The following is a 16,983-nucleotide window of genomic DNA, read 5'->3' as shown; positions in this document are numbered from 1 at the left end:
TGTTGCTTCTACAATCATTAGTTCTCTTTTGCCTAAAGAGCACAGAAAATGTTAACTCTTTCTACTTTTATCATTTTTAATACTGCGCAGGACTTATTTGCTTTAGATCTGGAACTCTATAGGTACAGTGGTGTAAATATGACCGGGTTTCGGCTGCTTAATATTGACAATCCTCACGTGTCATCCATCATTGAGAAGTGGTCCATGGAGAGACTGCAGGCCCCACCCAGGCCTGGGACTGGCCTTTTGGATGGCATGATGACAGTAAGTAGTTTTAAAATAAAATCATTTGAGATGATGTTTGACTTCCTTAGAGGTTAGGTTAAGAATCTCATATGCTTGGGCTTCCCTGGTGGTGCAGTGGTTGAGAGTCCACCTGCCGATGCAGGGGACACGGGTTCGTGCCCCAGTCCGGGAAGATTCCACATGCCGCGGAGCGGCTGTGCCCGTGAGCCATGACCGCTGAGCCTGCGCGTCCGGAGCCTATGCTCCGCAACGGGAGAGGCCACAACAGTGAGAGGCCCGCGTACCGAAAAAAAAAAAAAAAAGAATCTCATATGCTTTTCATAGTGAGAGGAAAAGTGTTATAACCTGTGCCTTGACTTGTATGAGAAGAGGAGGAAACATTTTATGTACAGTAAGTTCCCTACATATGAATGAGTTCCCTTCCAAGAGCACGTTCGTAAGTCCAATTTGTTCGTAAGTCCAACAAAGTTTGCCTTGGTACCCAGCTAACACAATAGGCTATATAATACTGTACTATAATAGATTTATAATACTTTTCACAGAAATAATACATAGAAAACAAACAAACACAAAAAATAAAGGAAACATTTTTAATCTTACAGTACAGTACCTTGAAAAGTACAGTAGTACAGTCCAACAGCTGGCATACAGAGGCTGGCATCGAGTGAACAGGCAAGAAGAGTTACTGACTGGAGATGGGAGAGGAGGTGGGAGATGGTAGCGCTGACAGATCATCAGCAATAGGAGACGGAGGGAAAACTGCAATTTCACTCACGCCTGAAGTTGATGAAACACACATTTGAATCTTTGAAAGTTCACAACTTGAAGGTTCATATATAGGGACTACTATTTTGAAAGCCTGTGCATGGCTACTATCAAAAACTGTTATTTTCAGCTTCCTGAGAGTAATGGCTTCAGATAAAAAAGTTAACAGGTGTAGCCACCACTGTCAGCCAAATGGAGACAAAGCATAAACAAAAGCAAGGGTAAGTGGGGACAGGGTTGCCCCTGGGAATGTGACCTTGGGAAGGAGGGAGGGAAAGAGAGGAGCAAGCTGCCTATAAAGGTTCTGCAGAACCAGCTTGGCTTCCTCGCTTCTGCTACATCTCAGCAAGCAGAAGTGCATGTGGAAAAATCTGGATTTCCATAGAGTTGGTGTGTTCACATTCTTCCCGTCCTGGGTACATGGAGGTACACCTCTGCAGACACTGACAGTTCTTTATACCAGCCATATGTCGCTCTCGAAGCAGATGCCAAGCCTGCCTCCTAAGGAGAGACAGGTACTCTGCTGAACAGATAAATTGCAAACTGCCTCGTCAGAGAGCTTCTCATTAACATCATTTGTCTCTTGTTGTCAAATGCACTTCTCTAATGAAGCTCCCTGTGTGATGGAAGAAAATTGCAGGAAAAAAAAAAAAAAGATTTCTGTGCCGGAACAGTGTCATCCAAAGGAAAAGATATTGGGAATGTGGGCAGGTAATAGCATTTTAAATTGGCATAGTATTTCATTCTCTGTTCCCATCATCAGGAGAAACACTATTGCTTTTAAGATGCAATTTACTGGTAACTGAAAGGTATCATCGTACATAGAAATAAACTTGAGATTTCTCTTCTTTTTCTACCTTCTTTAAATGAGGTACAAATGACAAAAAAGAATAAATGAAGTGGTTCTGGAGGAGCCCATGTTCAAGGTCTCTGTTTTTTTAAACCTGAAATAACTCAAAATACACAAAGAGATCTGAAAGATAATGATAGAAAGCATTTTGGTACAAATGAGTCTTAGGATGATTTGAAACATTGCTTTGAATAAGAATAAGTAGAGAATACCCAGGGAAATACTAGACTTCTGAAAAGGAAGAAGAAAAGCTAAAGAAAAAGAGAGAAAAGGAGGGAGAGGGAGCGAGTGAGCGAGAGAGAAAGAGGTGCTAATTTTTGGGGTGTTTTTTTTCCTGCTGGATTTATAATTCCAGTGTGTTCAAATATGATTCAAAATCTTCTGCCCATACCCCAACCCCACCTCCCAAACAAGATCTCTATCACAGGATGAGGTTTTTACCTATGCTTGGTATGTATGCCTAAAAGAGTTATAGTTTGGAGCTATATTAACACAGATTGTGGATTCGTGACAAACATCAAATATTCATCACAAGTATGGCTTAATGTAGCAAAGAAGTGCCTGTTCCCTTCAGTTATACTGAACTGACACAACAGTTTGTACATATTGACTGAGATGAGGCAAACCACTGAATGAAGGAGATAGAGCCATTCCATTCTCACCCAATCAGGCCCAGCGGTCCTGTGGACACGAAGCATGGCAGAGCCAAGTTCCCAGTGGATGAGAGATCCCATTCGGTCGAGAGTTTCTCATTGTCTTTTCATCTAACCAGAGGGGTCTCTGTTATTATTGCTGTTATTGTTATTATAATAAACTATAAAAAGGAAATGGGGATTTATTAGAACAGAAGATGGTGGCTCACCAGGTTGCTCTAAAATTGGGTACAGTAGCTATATTAGGGCATGACATTATTAGTCAAAAACAGTGGTAGCACTCAGTTGCTCACTAGTAGTCGGATCCCATTGTCATTTCAAGATAGAGCCTTGAAATTGATCCTGTGAAGCATAGTGTTGACCTTTGTTTATCCAAAGAGTCCATTTTGCAGTTCACTGGTTCCTTTTGGCTTCTAGTAGAGGTGGCTAATTTGGGGATATAGAAACAGAGTCACAGAAAGGTTAAAAGACAAGTATAAGGGCATCCAACGGACTGATCATTGAGTCAAGAGAGCACACCTCAAGTCCCCAAGCCCGGGCCCACTGCTAACAGGTCTTTGTTCTCAAATTGCCTCTGTACTCAAACTCTTTCTTTTCTACCTTAAAGTTAAAAAGTCCTTTGCTTTCAATTCCATTGGGCCTATATATCTCAGGTCCAGCATTCCATTCATTTTTGCACCTCCAGGATTTGCTGCTTCCATCGCCTAGAACCTTCTCTTCTTCAGGTTTGCTCAAATGCTACCTCACCGGAGAGCCCTTCTATGAACCTGCTACCTAATATAGTAGTCCCCTTCCTGTTATTCCCCCTCCCCTAACCTGCTTTACCTTTCTCTGTAGCCCTTATGACAATACGTCATATTTATATTTGTTCGTTGCCATCCCCTATAACAACATAAACTCCATGAAGCTGGAGATTTTGTCTTTTCGTGTTCTGCTCTATTCCCAGCACTAGGAAAGGGCTGGCACAGAGCAGATCTTCAATAAATATGTATTTAATACAGGAATTAACGTGCTAAATAAATATGAATTGAGGTCTACTAAGACTCAAGATATTAAATGAAAAATATTCATGTAGGCCAGAAATAATACTGCAAAAGTTCAAAGAGAGCGTCTATAAATGAGAAATGGACATGATTAGTAAATAGATTATTCTAAAGTAATAATATTATTTGAAAAATTAGCCATAGACTAACCACTATTAATATTTAAGTAATACCCTACTATAATGGAATTTCTTTCTCCTAAATCACACGCATTATCCCACCATTCTCCAAAGTGAATTTCCCTGTAGCCCTTTATAGTCATATTTTTCTGTGTGCCGCATACATACACAGATGCACATATGAATATATAATATAGGAATTTTTCTAACTTATGTATTTTTACTTTCCACCTGCTTATCTATTTTCCTCTTCAAAGTTTTAACTATTAAGAATTTCTTAGAACGTCATACACTAAAAATATCCTCAAAGAATAGTATTATGTCAAAACACATCCAAATCTGAAAATAAGAAGAAGTAGGCCATGTCTAAGCCCAAAAATTTTGACTTCAGATTTAAGAAACATAAATTTCATTAGAGAAAAAATATTGACTTTAAAAGACAGGGTTACGGGCTTCCCTGGTGGCTCAGTGGTTGAGAGTCCGCCTGCCAATACAGGGGACAAGGGTTCGTGCCCCAGTCTGGGAAGATCCCACATGCAGCGGAGCGGCTGGGCCCGTGAGCCATGGCTGTTGAGCCTGCGCGTCCAGAGCCTGTACTCCGCAACGGGAGAGGCCAAAACAGTGAGAGGCCCACGTACCGCAAAAAAACAAAAACCAAAAACAGGGTTAAAATTGAGTTAAAACTGTTACCGAGTCAATAGAGTTCAAAAATAGTGAAACTCATTATTTGAAAACATCTTGAGATATTAAAAAAAGTGTTTTATCAACCAAAATGTTAATTAACTTTCTTGAAGTTTAGAGTGATTTTGTAAAATCTACTTCATTCCTTTTCTCTATGTTTAAATTTCTCTCAGCATTTGGGCTAATTTGATCTATTGGCTTTTGAGGATAGACTAGAGTAATGGAGTGGCCCATTCTCAGATGGAGTCTTCTCTGATTTTGAACCTAAAATTGTGTATGATTCAACACTGCAGTCATGGGAACAGCAAAACATCGATGTCTTCTGCCTTCCCAGTTCTTCAAATGCACTCACGATGAGTAGTTAAGTCAGTACCCTTATCTTACATCTAAGTCTTTCCTATAATGATCCACAGAGAAGACCACTTTGAGTGTCCAACTTTAGTGTCCACCCTGAGTGTCCACTGTTACACTTGTGATGAAAGACAATAGGCAGTGAGATTCAGTAGAAAAAGCAAGATCTTTCCAGATAAGGAAAACCTAGTTTTTGGTCTTTGTTATATCCCTGAATAACTAAATAACCTAAATTATTTAGTCTTTCTGAACCTCCTAGCTCATCTGTAAATCTCTATAATAATACTTTACAGTGTTACTTTACAAATTAAATCAGATAACATATATAAAGCCTTTAGGACATAGAATTGAATTTACTTGATGATACCTGCTGTTCTGCCAATTTGTAGTCAATCAAAGAAGAACAAAAGACATTCTGAAATACAGAGGCAGAATTATTATTCTGTCTTATTGAAGCCAGAATTCATTTATTTACAAGAGACACATTCCTCAGTTTGCACATATAGCCCAAGGTGGCTTATTCCCTGGGACATGTGTGACCTTGTATGACCAGTAACATCACTCAGGCCTGTTTTCCAACTCCACATATAGTTCTCTTTCCCCTATTCCTGTCTTTCTCAAAAGCTGGCAAATACTCATTGAGGCTCACAATATGCCAACTTCTGGGCCAGTCCTCACTGGACATGTCAGAACTGCAGTCCTAATTACTGAATTTCTAGACTGTGAGTACATGGTGATATCTTTGCTACCTTCTACAACGTGTTTCTAAACCCCAGCTCTCTCTTGAGTTGCTCTCCCCTACTTTCTGCGTGCTCACCACCTCTCCTAGCACTTTCATTCCCTCAGAAGCATCCACCCCCACCAGCTTTTGCTCCCTAGCAGGGCTCATGTAGGCAAAACACTAGTCCTCCCACCCTTGTCAGAATCCTCATCAGTTCAAGAGGCATGTCTCAGAAAAGAGGGAAACCAGCTAATTCATACTAAGAAGCAAATTTCTGTTAGCTCTATGCTGTGGGTGAGATATTTGCATTGTAATAGAGGAAAATGTTAACACCATGAAAGAAAGGAAATTCAGGAAATGAGGGGGATGAGGTATTATTTTAAAGTATTTCCCTCCTAGAGGACTGACTTGTCTATCCATATCAGGTTAGTGAGAACGTTTCTAAATTTGGAAAGAAAATGGGAAATCTATACTTTTTGCTCATTTGCTTTCCAAAGACTAGGTCTCCCTATCTCCTCTAGCTTTCTCCAACAACAGTTACATACCAGGCAGGCAGAAAAATGTGAAGACTCCATAGGGCTATATCATGTTTTTAGTTCTCATCCCTAAGGTGACGTAGCATCTCATTGTTTTGTATTGGGGTTTCCAAGGCCACATTCAGATTTGATGATTTGCTAGGACTCACAGAAATCAGAAAAGATGTTATACTCACAGTTACAGTTTATTACAGTAAAAGGATACAAATTAAAATCAGCAAAGGAAAAAGTCACAAAGGACCAAGTCCAGAAGAAACCATGCATGAGCTTCTAGTGGTCCTCTCCCACGACAGTTGCATTGACAGTGCTTTATTCTCACAGCAAAGATGTGTGACAACATTATGAAGTGTTGCCAACAGGGAAGCTCATCTGAGCCTTGGTGTCCAGGGATTTTATGTGGGGGGAGGAGGGTCAGTCACATAGGCATAGAGCACCTACACAGCTGACTTTAGTTGGTCTCCAGCCACTCCAGAGGTCAAACTGATATGGCATGGTCCAGAGCCCCAAGTGAACAAAAACAGGCATTCACCATAAATCACACCGTTAGCATAAACTATTTGCATTACCCAAGACCCCAGGGATACAACGATACTCTGATCAGTCAGGATATTTTAAGGAGGTAATCTCCCAGAAGCCAGTCAAAGGCCAATCCTTTCTTCGGAATGTGCAGAGATTGAATATCCTGAGCCCTCTGAGTTAATCCTTTATTGCACATCATTGTAATAACCAAAACATTATGCATTGGCAAGAAGCTCACTTTCAATATGCCTGTTTCATGATACACGTTGTTGCAAAAAGATTCTCTTACAGGCGTTGAGCACTGTGGTCTCTTCCAGGCTTTAGATGCAAATAAAATGTGAACACAAACATATTTGAAACACAAGCCAGTTTTTTTTTTTTTACATTTACCTAAAATGACTTGAGAGTTGCTGTTTGGTAAGCAGGCCTCCAGCATAAAACTGAAAAGAGGAGGAAATTCAGTGGTAGTTCATTTGTGCTATAAAATACTTAAATATCTCCTCAATTTAAGAAAACACTTTATGACAAGGGGAAGCATAGTTTAAGAATAAATGGGTTTTTTTCCTTGAATTTGGAAAGCACTGGTCAGGCCTATAGTTTTGAACCTTGTTATTACCTGGCCCAGTGTAGAGACAACCTTGACAAAGAACGTTAAAATCCTAGTCTCTACGTTAAGTTTATGAAAAAGTTAAGATCATTGGAATTCCTCTCCTCACACTTCTTTATCAAATCAATCAGCCAGTTATTGAATATATATACAAAAGTGTTTCAAAAAGGCATATTGCACTGCTAAAAAGGTCCAGGTCCCCATAGCATAGTGGTTAAGGGTATGAGCTCTGAAATCTAAACTTTCATCCTGAGATGGAATCTTCATTCCTTGCTTTACTGGCTACATAACTTTAGGCAAGTTATTAAAGTTGTTTCCTATATCTCCAAGCCTCAATTTCTCTGTCTGTAAAATGGGGACAATACCTACATCAAAGGTTTAACTTCAGTAATTAAAGGAGACAACTTATAAAATGCTTATAGTGCCTGGCATGTAGTTAATCATCAATGGATATTGACCACTGTTGACTTATTATTATAATCATTAAATCATCAGACAAATAGTTGGTTTAGAAGCAGTTCAGCTTTGTGGTTGAGAGCATAAACTCTAACACCAACTTCCTGCATTTGAATCTTGGCTTTCCCACCACTAGTTTGGGGGCAACATTTAACCTTGTCAATTCTTCATCCATAAAGGAGTGGAAGTCATGGTGAAGATCAAATGTTTTCAAAATATTTGAAATAGGACCTGACATATGAGTGCTCAATAAATGCCAGCTACTATGATAGATTACATTTTTAACGGTCTCATTCTGTCAATAGATTAGCCTTAGACTAGTCACTTAATTTCCCTTTCTGATCTATAAAATGGATTATATCAGTCTTGAACTGACATGACCAGAATATTTTTAAGCTTTAACAATTATCACCATCACAACTTCTATATATCACTCATATTAAGTGTGAGTGAAGCAATTAATCTTAGAAATACATCATAAAACCTTGGGATTATACAGTTTTCACAAAAGTGTATTTTATTTTAAACATGAAATAATATTAATTCCTTCAGCAAACATTTATTAAACAACTTTTATGTGCCAAGAACTGTGCTAGCCACTAAAAAATGAAGTTGAGCACTTTTATCAAGAAAGAGATGTAAAAACAATAACTATAAGTATAGTATATGGAAAATGCAGTGATAGAGATTGCACAGGATAATAAGTATTCAAAGTAGAGATATTCTCTGGACTCAAAGATTAATAGAATGCAAGATGTAGTTCCCCTTATTTTCTCTTTCTACCTCCATCAAGACATGTTCAATAAATGATGAATAAATATATGTTGAATAACTCAACTGATTTTGGAAAACTGCATGATAGTCTTCATTATAAGACCTAGATTCTTGGTTTAACTACCCAATTACTGGCTATATGTATGACCTTACACAAATCAATATACTGTCTGGAGGTCAATTTCCTACATAATAAATAGTTTAATCCATCTATTCTGCTTATTTTGTGGGGTTGTTGAGAATTTCAAATGAGCTAATATATTTGAAGTTGCTATGAAAATCCTCAAGTAAAATATGAAGGTATTATAAGATTTTATCCTTAAAGAAAACCACAGGGCAGTATATTTTATAAAATGCTGAGAGCATTATGTGAAATTTTGCAAATGAGAGAAATTTCATGAGGAGTTGAAGAATATGTCCAGCTCCCCAAAGGAATGACTACTTATAATCTCTATCAGGAAAGTAAGTGCTAACAAGAGTACATATTTTCTGAGGAAGTTCCACATGTCTGTTCTTCAGAAGGTCTCTTCAAATCTGCCATTGAATTTCACTCTATGACTACAACCTTCTTGACTCTGGTAAATGGAAGTGTCCTAACATGAGTATCCTTATCTGAAAATCACATGTTAATTTTACTCACAACACTTTCTTTCTACCAAATATAAACAAGTAAATAGACTGATAGATAGGTAAATACTGAGAAACAGAATTCAATATTGAACCTCTAACTCAATGTAGTTGATTTTAACACTGGGCTTACCATAAGACACTCCAAAAATATTTGTTCCCTGAGTCAAGTCTTTTGTGGCTGATCAAAGTTCCGTTTCTTTTTTTCTTTTTAAGAACTTAAAACAAAGCAAAGCCATGACTACAATTTTTCTGGCATTTGAGATATTATTTTAGAGAAAAATAAGTATTGGAGAATGACACGTGTTCAGCTGGGAGAGTTCAGAAAAATAGAAGATAAGGAAGCAGGCAGAGTGATTACGCAGGTAAAGGAAGCTAAGCAAAGGTGGAATTGAAGATGTGGTGTGTGTCTTCCTCCACAGACTGAAGCGGCTCTGATGTATGATGCTGTGTACATTGTGGCCATTGCCTCCCACCGGGCTTCCCAGCTGACTGTCAGCTCCCTGCAGTGCCATCGACACAAGCCATGGCGCCTTGGACCCAGATTTATGAACCTGATCAAAGAGGCAAGTGATGCTTGTTCACAGTTAAGTTCTTCCTTTGGCTTAGTGCTTCTGGACTTGTCCAAGTGGTGAGGTCCTTCCCATTTGGCTCTGTTGGCATTATGTCTATAAGAGATGAGAAGGCATCATCAACCAGTCTGCTGGGAATTCACTGTTAAAAGTTTGTCTAGAAGAACTGTCAGGAAGTTTCCAGTGTGATGCTGAGAAGCTTTAAAAAGCTACCAGATCATAACGTTCACCATCCTTCATTTCAACTATAACCCCAGCTGCTGCTGGCCCTCCACACATGTTCAAAATAGCTCGCAGGTGCTTATTCTATGGCCTGTTGAGTCAAGGGGTAGGTTGGTCCATCTCTGAAGAGTACCAGAGATAATTCCCATGTTGTCAGCCTCTAGTGCCTCTAGTCCCAGTGGTTTCCTAAGTCTTGGCTTCTACAGGACTGAACAGAAGGACCTCTTTGTTCTAACGATATACTGATTATTTCTCCATTTGTCAGCTAACTGGAAAAGTCTGGTACCTTTCAAAACCTACCACATGTACTAAAGGATTTTCAAGAGTACAGTGTTTGGGAAAGAAAAGAATTCTCACTGCTATTTCACTGCAATAGCCCTGAAATCTTGGGCACCCATTCCTTTCCTCTAAGGCTACTTGACATCCCTTCACCAGACCCTGTTCTAAGATCCTGAGATGCCTTATAGACATGTATTCTTGGATTATCTTTGACCCCAACACACATTTCAGAGTGTGTCTGGACTTGACAAGATGAAATAAGGTACTTGGGGGCAGCCGGGCCTGACTGAGGATACACCATAGGCTGTGATGCTGTTCTAATGCTTTCTCTATGGGATGCAGAGATTTACCTCTCAAGTGAAGAGTACCTCTATTCCTTTCTGTACTGGAGTAAGATGGGGTGAGACAAAGCCATAAAAGAGAAGAGTGGCAGGGAACATAGTGCAAGAGAAGAATGCCCAACCAAGAGCAAGGGAGAAATCTAAAGAAAGATACCTACTTAGGTCTTTATCTCTGCTAGTCTCTTCAGCACCTACAGACCCCTCTTCAGGCTCTTCAATCTACTTCCTCATTGAAGGCTGGCTCTGATCCGTAAGGGTCAGGACCAGAGAGACAGGCAGTATGAAGGTTAATACTACCCAGGCTCCAAACCAAGGTTATTTACAAGGCTGGGACTGAAGTATGGCTAACAGCAAAGAAGTGCCTTGGGCACACAATTTAAGGAGGCACTTATTCTCAAGCTTGAACCCTGCATTTCCAAGAGACTGAGAGAGAGTGCTTCCTTAAATTATGTGCCCTGGGTCCCTCTCTTACCTCATCCTATTCCTGGCATTGTTATTTGGGTTTAAATTCCAGCTCCACCAACACTTATGAGCAATGTAACCTGGATAAGTTACTAAAACTCCTTGTGTCTCAGTTTTCTCACCTGTAAAATAGGAATAAAATCTTCTATCTCACAGCATTATTGTGAGGATAAAGAGTAAAGTTAATACTTGTGAAGAGCAGTGCAGCAACATAGTAAGAATCTGAAACATTAGCTATTCTCTTACCATTGGAATGCACCACTCATAACAGCTCTTGTTCAGTTCTACTGAGGATGATGCCAGGAATTTAAAACTGGCAACAGAAACAACAACAGAGAAATCACAAATAGGCATAAAATGACCCGTTCGGACAACTACATACATCTGACATACTGTGCCTAATAGGAAAACATCACACAGCCTCTCCTCTCCCTGCAGCGATCATAGTTATGTCCTGAATCACCATCCTGATCACCTTGATCTTTAACAAGAAAACAGCTGGATTCCTTTTATCTCATACCAGTGCAAGGAGAGGCATGAGACAACATGAAAGCTTGGGATCAAACACTCTGGAACACCCTAAGCACCTTTTTTCTTGTACTTAAGTTGCATAAGAAGGTGAAATTACCAAGTGATCTTTAGATACGTTTAAAGAAATAATGAGCTCTAAGATGAGGGACCACATTGAAAGCATTTGACATTCAGTTACTCCAAAGAACAGATTCCCCATTCTCAGGCTCCACAGCTGGGGTAGAAGGGGAGGTGCATTAGAAACCTTGTGTTCATCTTTTCTTTTGTCTCCTGAGTCACGATGCCTTATACTGCCTTTGGCAGGGTGTAGGCATCTGCAGAGAAAATGGGAAAACTGGTTAACCAGGAGTAATGCCCCAGCCTGTTGAAAGACTGGCACTGAGGGAATTCTGAGACAAACTAAAACATGCAGAAGTGAGAAAATGCAGATATTTCTTTCAGTGAGTACCTAATACAACAAAACTTTGAAGCTAACAGGTTTTATTAGGAAACATGAAATAAAGCACTTGGTCCTAAAACTTCCCCTGGTCCTTTCTTTTAGTAACTATCGTTTTCTAAATGATTTCCAAAAACTATAATCAGAAATAATGTAAATAAGCAAGTCAGCAGATTGAATTTACGGGATGAAGATCAAATTCGTCACAGGAGGTAAACTTCCTGAGCAGAGAGGTATTTGTGTGTGCACTAACCCCTGATAATTCCACACATCATTTAGAATCAGTAAGCCTTTCAGACAGATCTCTCAGGCTACCTACTTTTCAGTGTTTTTAGGCTGACCAGAAAGAGAGAAAGACTTAAAGAATATTTCAAACATGATAGGGTGTGTTATAGTGTTATCTCTCTGGGCATTTGCTAAGCAAATACATATTAAGAAATTATAAATTCCCATTCAACAAGAATTACTGGGACTCCATTATATAAGTAATATTAACTTGGTGCTCTAGGGGATATTTCCCCAAAATTACAAGATGTGGTTTCTACTGTCTACTAATATAAATTCTATGTAGTGGAGGAATAGCAGGCTTCATCTGAAGATTTCATTTGAACCCACACTCTTCAGCAGGATATGCAAGGTCCCTAGTGATCTGGTTCCTGACCTCCTGTGCCATCTCTCTCATCTCCTGCCTTAATCCCAGCACTTGCTGAACCTATTGTGGCTCCCTGAACTTGTCATATGCTCCTTCCAAATTCTCTTGCCTCTGATTGAAGTGCCTCCCCTGGGTCATCCTTTATGACCCAATTCAAGCACTAGCCCCCATCTGCTGGCCCTGACTCACAAATTCAGGCTCCTCTCCTTTATTACATCTGTTGTTAGACCATGGTATTTGATTGCATGTCTGTCTCCAAGCTGTGCTTTTCTAGTCTCGATTCCCTAGTCCTTGCACAATGCTGAAGGTAGAATGAGCACCCGATAAATAGATGCCAAACAAGTAGATGAATGGATAAGTGAATGAGTGAACAGCAAAGGAACTGAAGACCATATACAATCTATGAGCAAGTATTATAGCTCAAATTCCCCGTATATGAATATCATACTCAGACACAATTCAATAAGGCAGAAACAAGGGCCTGGGCTAGACTTGTCCACTGGGGTCCTAGGTTCTAGTGGGAGAGTAAGGCAGGGGTCCTAGGAATAGACCAGCCTATTTAACTGTGAACTGAGAGTGTAGACCCTGAGATTTAATCAGTTTGCTCTCTGTGTAAACCTAGTCATTTAGCCTCTTTTTTTTTTCTCAGTTCCCTCTTCTATAAATTGGGGATAAAATACCTACTTCACATGTCTGTAAGGATTACATTTAATATATGTACAGCCTAGCAAAATGTCTGGCTTACAGTGATTGCTCAAGAAAGGGTAGCTACCATTAAATGGAAGGTCCTTGTTAAAATGTATCTCATATAAGGTGGTGGTCAGGAAGAAATGAGGCAACACGTATAAAACTTTAAGTGTACTGCCTAGCATATGTAAGCAGTGCATTCTTGCTGTTGTTATTTGACAGCATCACTGTTATTATTGAGCCTAAGATGAAGTAGCAGTGCTTATAAAAAGAAGGACAGGACCTGGCAGTGGAAAATCAGTCGTTCAATGGAGACAGTCATGCAGCATACAAGCAGCCAAATGCAGTGATGCCAGGGATGGAGGGAGCTTTCAATCATCAAACACACACGACTGTTCAGGAGGGACCGAAAGACATTAGGTAACAATCAGCCATGCTGAGGTAATAGAAAACCCTGGCAAACGACATCTCAGGTCAGTCCGGGAAATGATAGCTGAATGTGGGGTGAAGAAGCTGAAACACTTCTTGTTTGTAGCCAGAGTTACTCTGGACCCAGAGTAAGTTCAAGCTGGCCGTGGGGAAATCAGTGGGAATAGCTGGTAAAGGAGCAAAAAGCACATCAGAGCATCTGGGAGGAAGAGAGTCTGAAATCACAGGTGTTGGGAAGAGCAGTAAATGGTGGGTACGGCAAAATGAATCAGATTTTAGGTTAAATCAGGGGTTCTTAACTATTTCCTGGGTTACAGACCCTATATTAAAACTGATTTAAACCATGTACCTGTTATTCCCACAAAAAGATTTGTTTGCAATCTCAGGGGCCTTACAAACATGCTGGTCTCCTTGAAACTCATGTTATACACACACAATGGAATATTACTCAGCCACATAAGAGAATGAAATAATGCCATTTGCAGCAACTTGGATGTATCTAGAGGTTATCATACTAAGTAAGTCAGAAAGAGAAAAACAAATACTGTATGATATCACTTATATGTAGAATCTAAAATATGACACAAATAAACATATCTATGAAACAGAAACAGACTGACAAATACAGAGAACAGACTTGTGGTTGCCAAGGGCGAGAAGAGTGGGAGAGTGAAGGATCGGAAGTTTGGGATTAGCAGATGCAAACTATTACATATGGGATGGATAAGCAACAAGGTCCTACTGTATAGCAACAGGGAACTATATTCAATATCCTCTGATAAACCATAATGGAAAAGAATATGAAAAATATATGAAATATATATATGTATAACTGAATCACTTTGCTGTACAACAGAAATTAACACAACATTGTAAGTTAACTATACGTCAATGAAATGAAAAAAAAAAAGTGTCTGAACTGAGTATTTAAGGCAGAATTTGCTTAAAATCATGTTCCAGTTTGGTGACCAGCAAAAATATAAATGAAACATAAGGAGTTCTGATGGGCTCAGATGGAGTGGTCCCACGTGGAAGTGGCGAGAAATGAGTTTACATAAATATGGAAAGACAATTGGTTTCCACCTGAGAAATTCTGCTGAGAATTTCTAATTTTATTGATGATTTATAAAGAAGTCACTGTTCTTCAGGCAGAAACAAAATGATATTTTAGACAGTTTATATTCGTAGCTATGTGTAAGTTTGATTGAAACAGAAAAACCCACAATGATTATTGAGGAATTGTGGACATCTTTGTTCAGAAGTAATCATCACTCATAAAGAGCTAAAAGGGAAAAAAATGTTCAAGAGAAATAAACAAATGTTTCTTGAATTAGCCTTAATTTCTCTCCAAAATTTAGACCAAAATGAACTTAGGTCTAAATTCATTCATTTTCTTCCCTGTTGGAAAAATCCATCTGGATGTCCTGCTGCCACCCACATATCAACAAATTCCCAAATAGAACCCATCAGTTTTATCTATTAAAATTATTATCACTACTGTAGGCCCAATGTCAATGAATGATGATGTAACCAGTATATCAAACAAACACAACTAGTGGGACAACAAACAGTTTATTTTGTTCCTACTGCCCATTTAAAATTATTTAGTGAAAATTGCATAGAGACTATGATTTTTTGTTTACTAAGGTAATGGCAGTCCTAGAGGTTCTTTAAGTTGAACTTCAACTTATGAATTATACTATGTAGTCTAAGACATTAATCAAAAGTGCAACTTGATATAACATCATATTTCTCCTCTCCCTGAGCTCTGCTGGAAGACTCTAGGGAAATGGAGGGATGGTGGGCTCTCCTCTTTCTCCTTTCCTTGCTGACTTCCTCACCACACCCTTAGCTGCTGGACCTCCTACCAGGCTCAAAAAGTGTTAGGACAACGGTCCCCAACCTTTTTGGCACCAGGGACCGGTTTGGAAGACAATTTTTCCACGGATGGTGGAGGAGGGGGATGGTTCAGGCAGTAATGCCAGTGATGGAGAGCGGCAGATCAAGCCTCGATCACTCACCCTCCGCTAACCTCCTGCTGTGTGGCCCGGTTCCTAACAGGCCACAGACCTGTCTGCGGCCTGGGAGTTAAGGACCCCTGTGTTAGGACACTTCCTGCTTGGCTGGGCTGCTCAGTGTTCTCTAAGCTTAGCAGGAAATTCCTACATTAAGCGGGTGCCCCCGTAAGCCTGGTAGATTTTTAAAGCTTAGAGTTCCTATTGGGCAGGCTCTCCTGATGTTTCTTTGACTCAGACCAGTGGATCCCTGTTTCAGATGGAAGGGTATGAAGAGTTCTCAGCCCCTTGAAATCCAGTAGTATACCTCTTGCTCTTTCTGCTGAAGTCTCCTCACCCTTCTAGACAGTCCTATTGACTATAACCCAAGCCTATCCCACCCAGGTACCATGGATACAAATCTGGTCCACAGGAGATACCTACTCATTCTAATTCAGGGAATACCTCTAATTGCAATGCAGCAGACTTCTGCTTGGCCCATCATTTCAACTGGTCAACTCTATATAGACTTCTTTTGTCACTTGGGAGTCACACCATAGTCCACCTCCACTTTCTCATGTTTGCGTCAGCCATTGATCTTCTGCATCTCCAACTGTAGCCAACCTATTTCAGATTTCTCCAAATGGCTCCCTGGAAGCTCCATTCACCAAGAATGGAATTAGAAAATAGTATCCTAAAGGCAGAGGGGTGTGAACTCACAGAGAGGCAACAGCTCTGTCCACAGAAATCTCTTCAGCAACCACCTCTACCACACATGTGACCCTTTGTATAAATCCTTGATCTAGAACAGTCTCTGAGGGGGCTTCCTCTGTACGTATGTATAGGAAACTTGGGAGTGTCTAACTACCTACTCTAGTATCCTGATATCCATCATCTGGGCACCTGACTTGACACATCACAGTAAGATAGGACATATCACTCAAACCAGACCTCTACAAGTTTGTCTAAATTTCTTCATCCAACTCAGCACACTCATTGCCTTAAGTCCCATCAGACTTTCTATCCTAAATATTTTTTAACAAACTTCCTTGCCCACTGCCCTCATCATTTCTTCCCTGGACCATTAAAATAGCCTCTAACTAGGCCCCATATCTTGACTGTTAGCCCTTCTACAACTGTCGTCACCATATAAGCAAAGTGATGTACAAGAGTGCATAGTAGGTATTCTACCCTTTAGAAACACAAACTTGCTTATAGTTTCCTGCATTCACCATGCTTTTCTCATACAGTAAAGATAGGTGAGTTCCTCTTTTCCTGGCAAAACTGACCTCACAACACCACTTTTGTCATACTCCTTTCAGTCTGAAAAGCACTGCCTCCCATTTTTCATGTAGCTGACTCTCTCTCAGAGTTAATTCTCCTAGTCCAGTAAGCCTCTCTCTAACCTTTATTTGGGGATGGATTCTCCA

At 39.8% G+C, this 16,983-nt stretch overlaps 1 protein-coding gene across 9 annotated transcripts in view; it reads left to right on the top strand.

Annotated features, from left to right (window-relative positions):
- The window catches only part of GRIK1 (glutamate ionotropic receptor kainate type subunit 1), a 426,140-nt gene that overhangs the window by 304,518 nt on the left and 104,639 nt on the right, over nucleotides 1–16,983 (top strand). For all 9 annotated transcript variants that reach the window (XM_033418174.2, XM_004264500.3, XM_033418170.2 and 6 more), the window contains exons 6-7: nucleotides 91–264; nucleotides 9,371–9,514. In XM_033418174.2, the coding sequence (XP_033274065.1) occupies nucleotides 91–264; nucleotides 9,371–9,514 (318 nt within the window). The remainder of the gene's footprint in view (nucleotides 1–90; nucleotides 265–9,370; nucleotides 9,515–16,983) is intronic.

This window comes from Orcinus orca, chromosome 5 (genome assembly GCF_937001465.1).
Source record: "Orcinus orca chromosome 5, mOrcOrc1.1, whole genome shotgun sequence".
In the NCBI taxonomy this organism is placed as follows: Eukaryota; Metazoa; Chordata; class Mammalia; order Artiodactyla; family Delphinidae; genus Orcinus; species Orcinus orca.
Note: the sequence above shows the minus strand (reverse complement) of the source record. Positions and strands in the feature narration are given on the sequence as shown.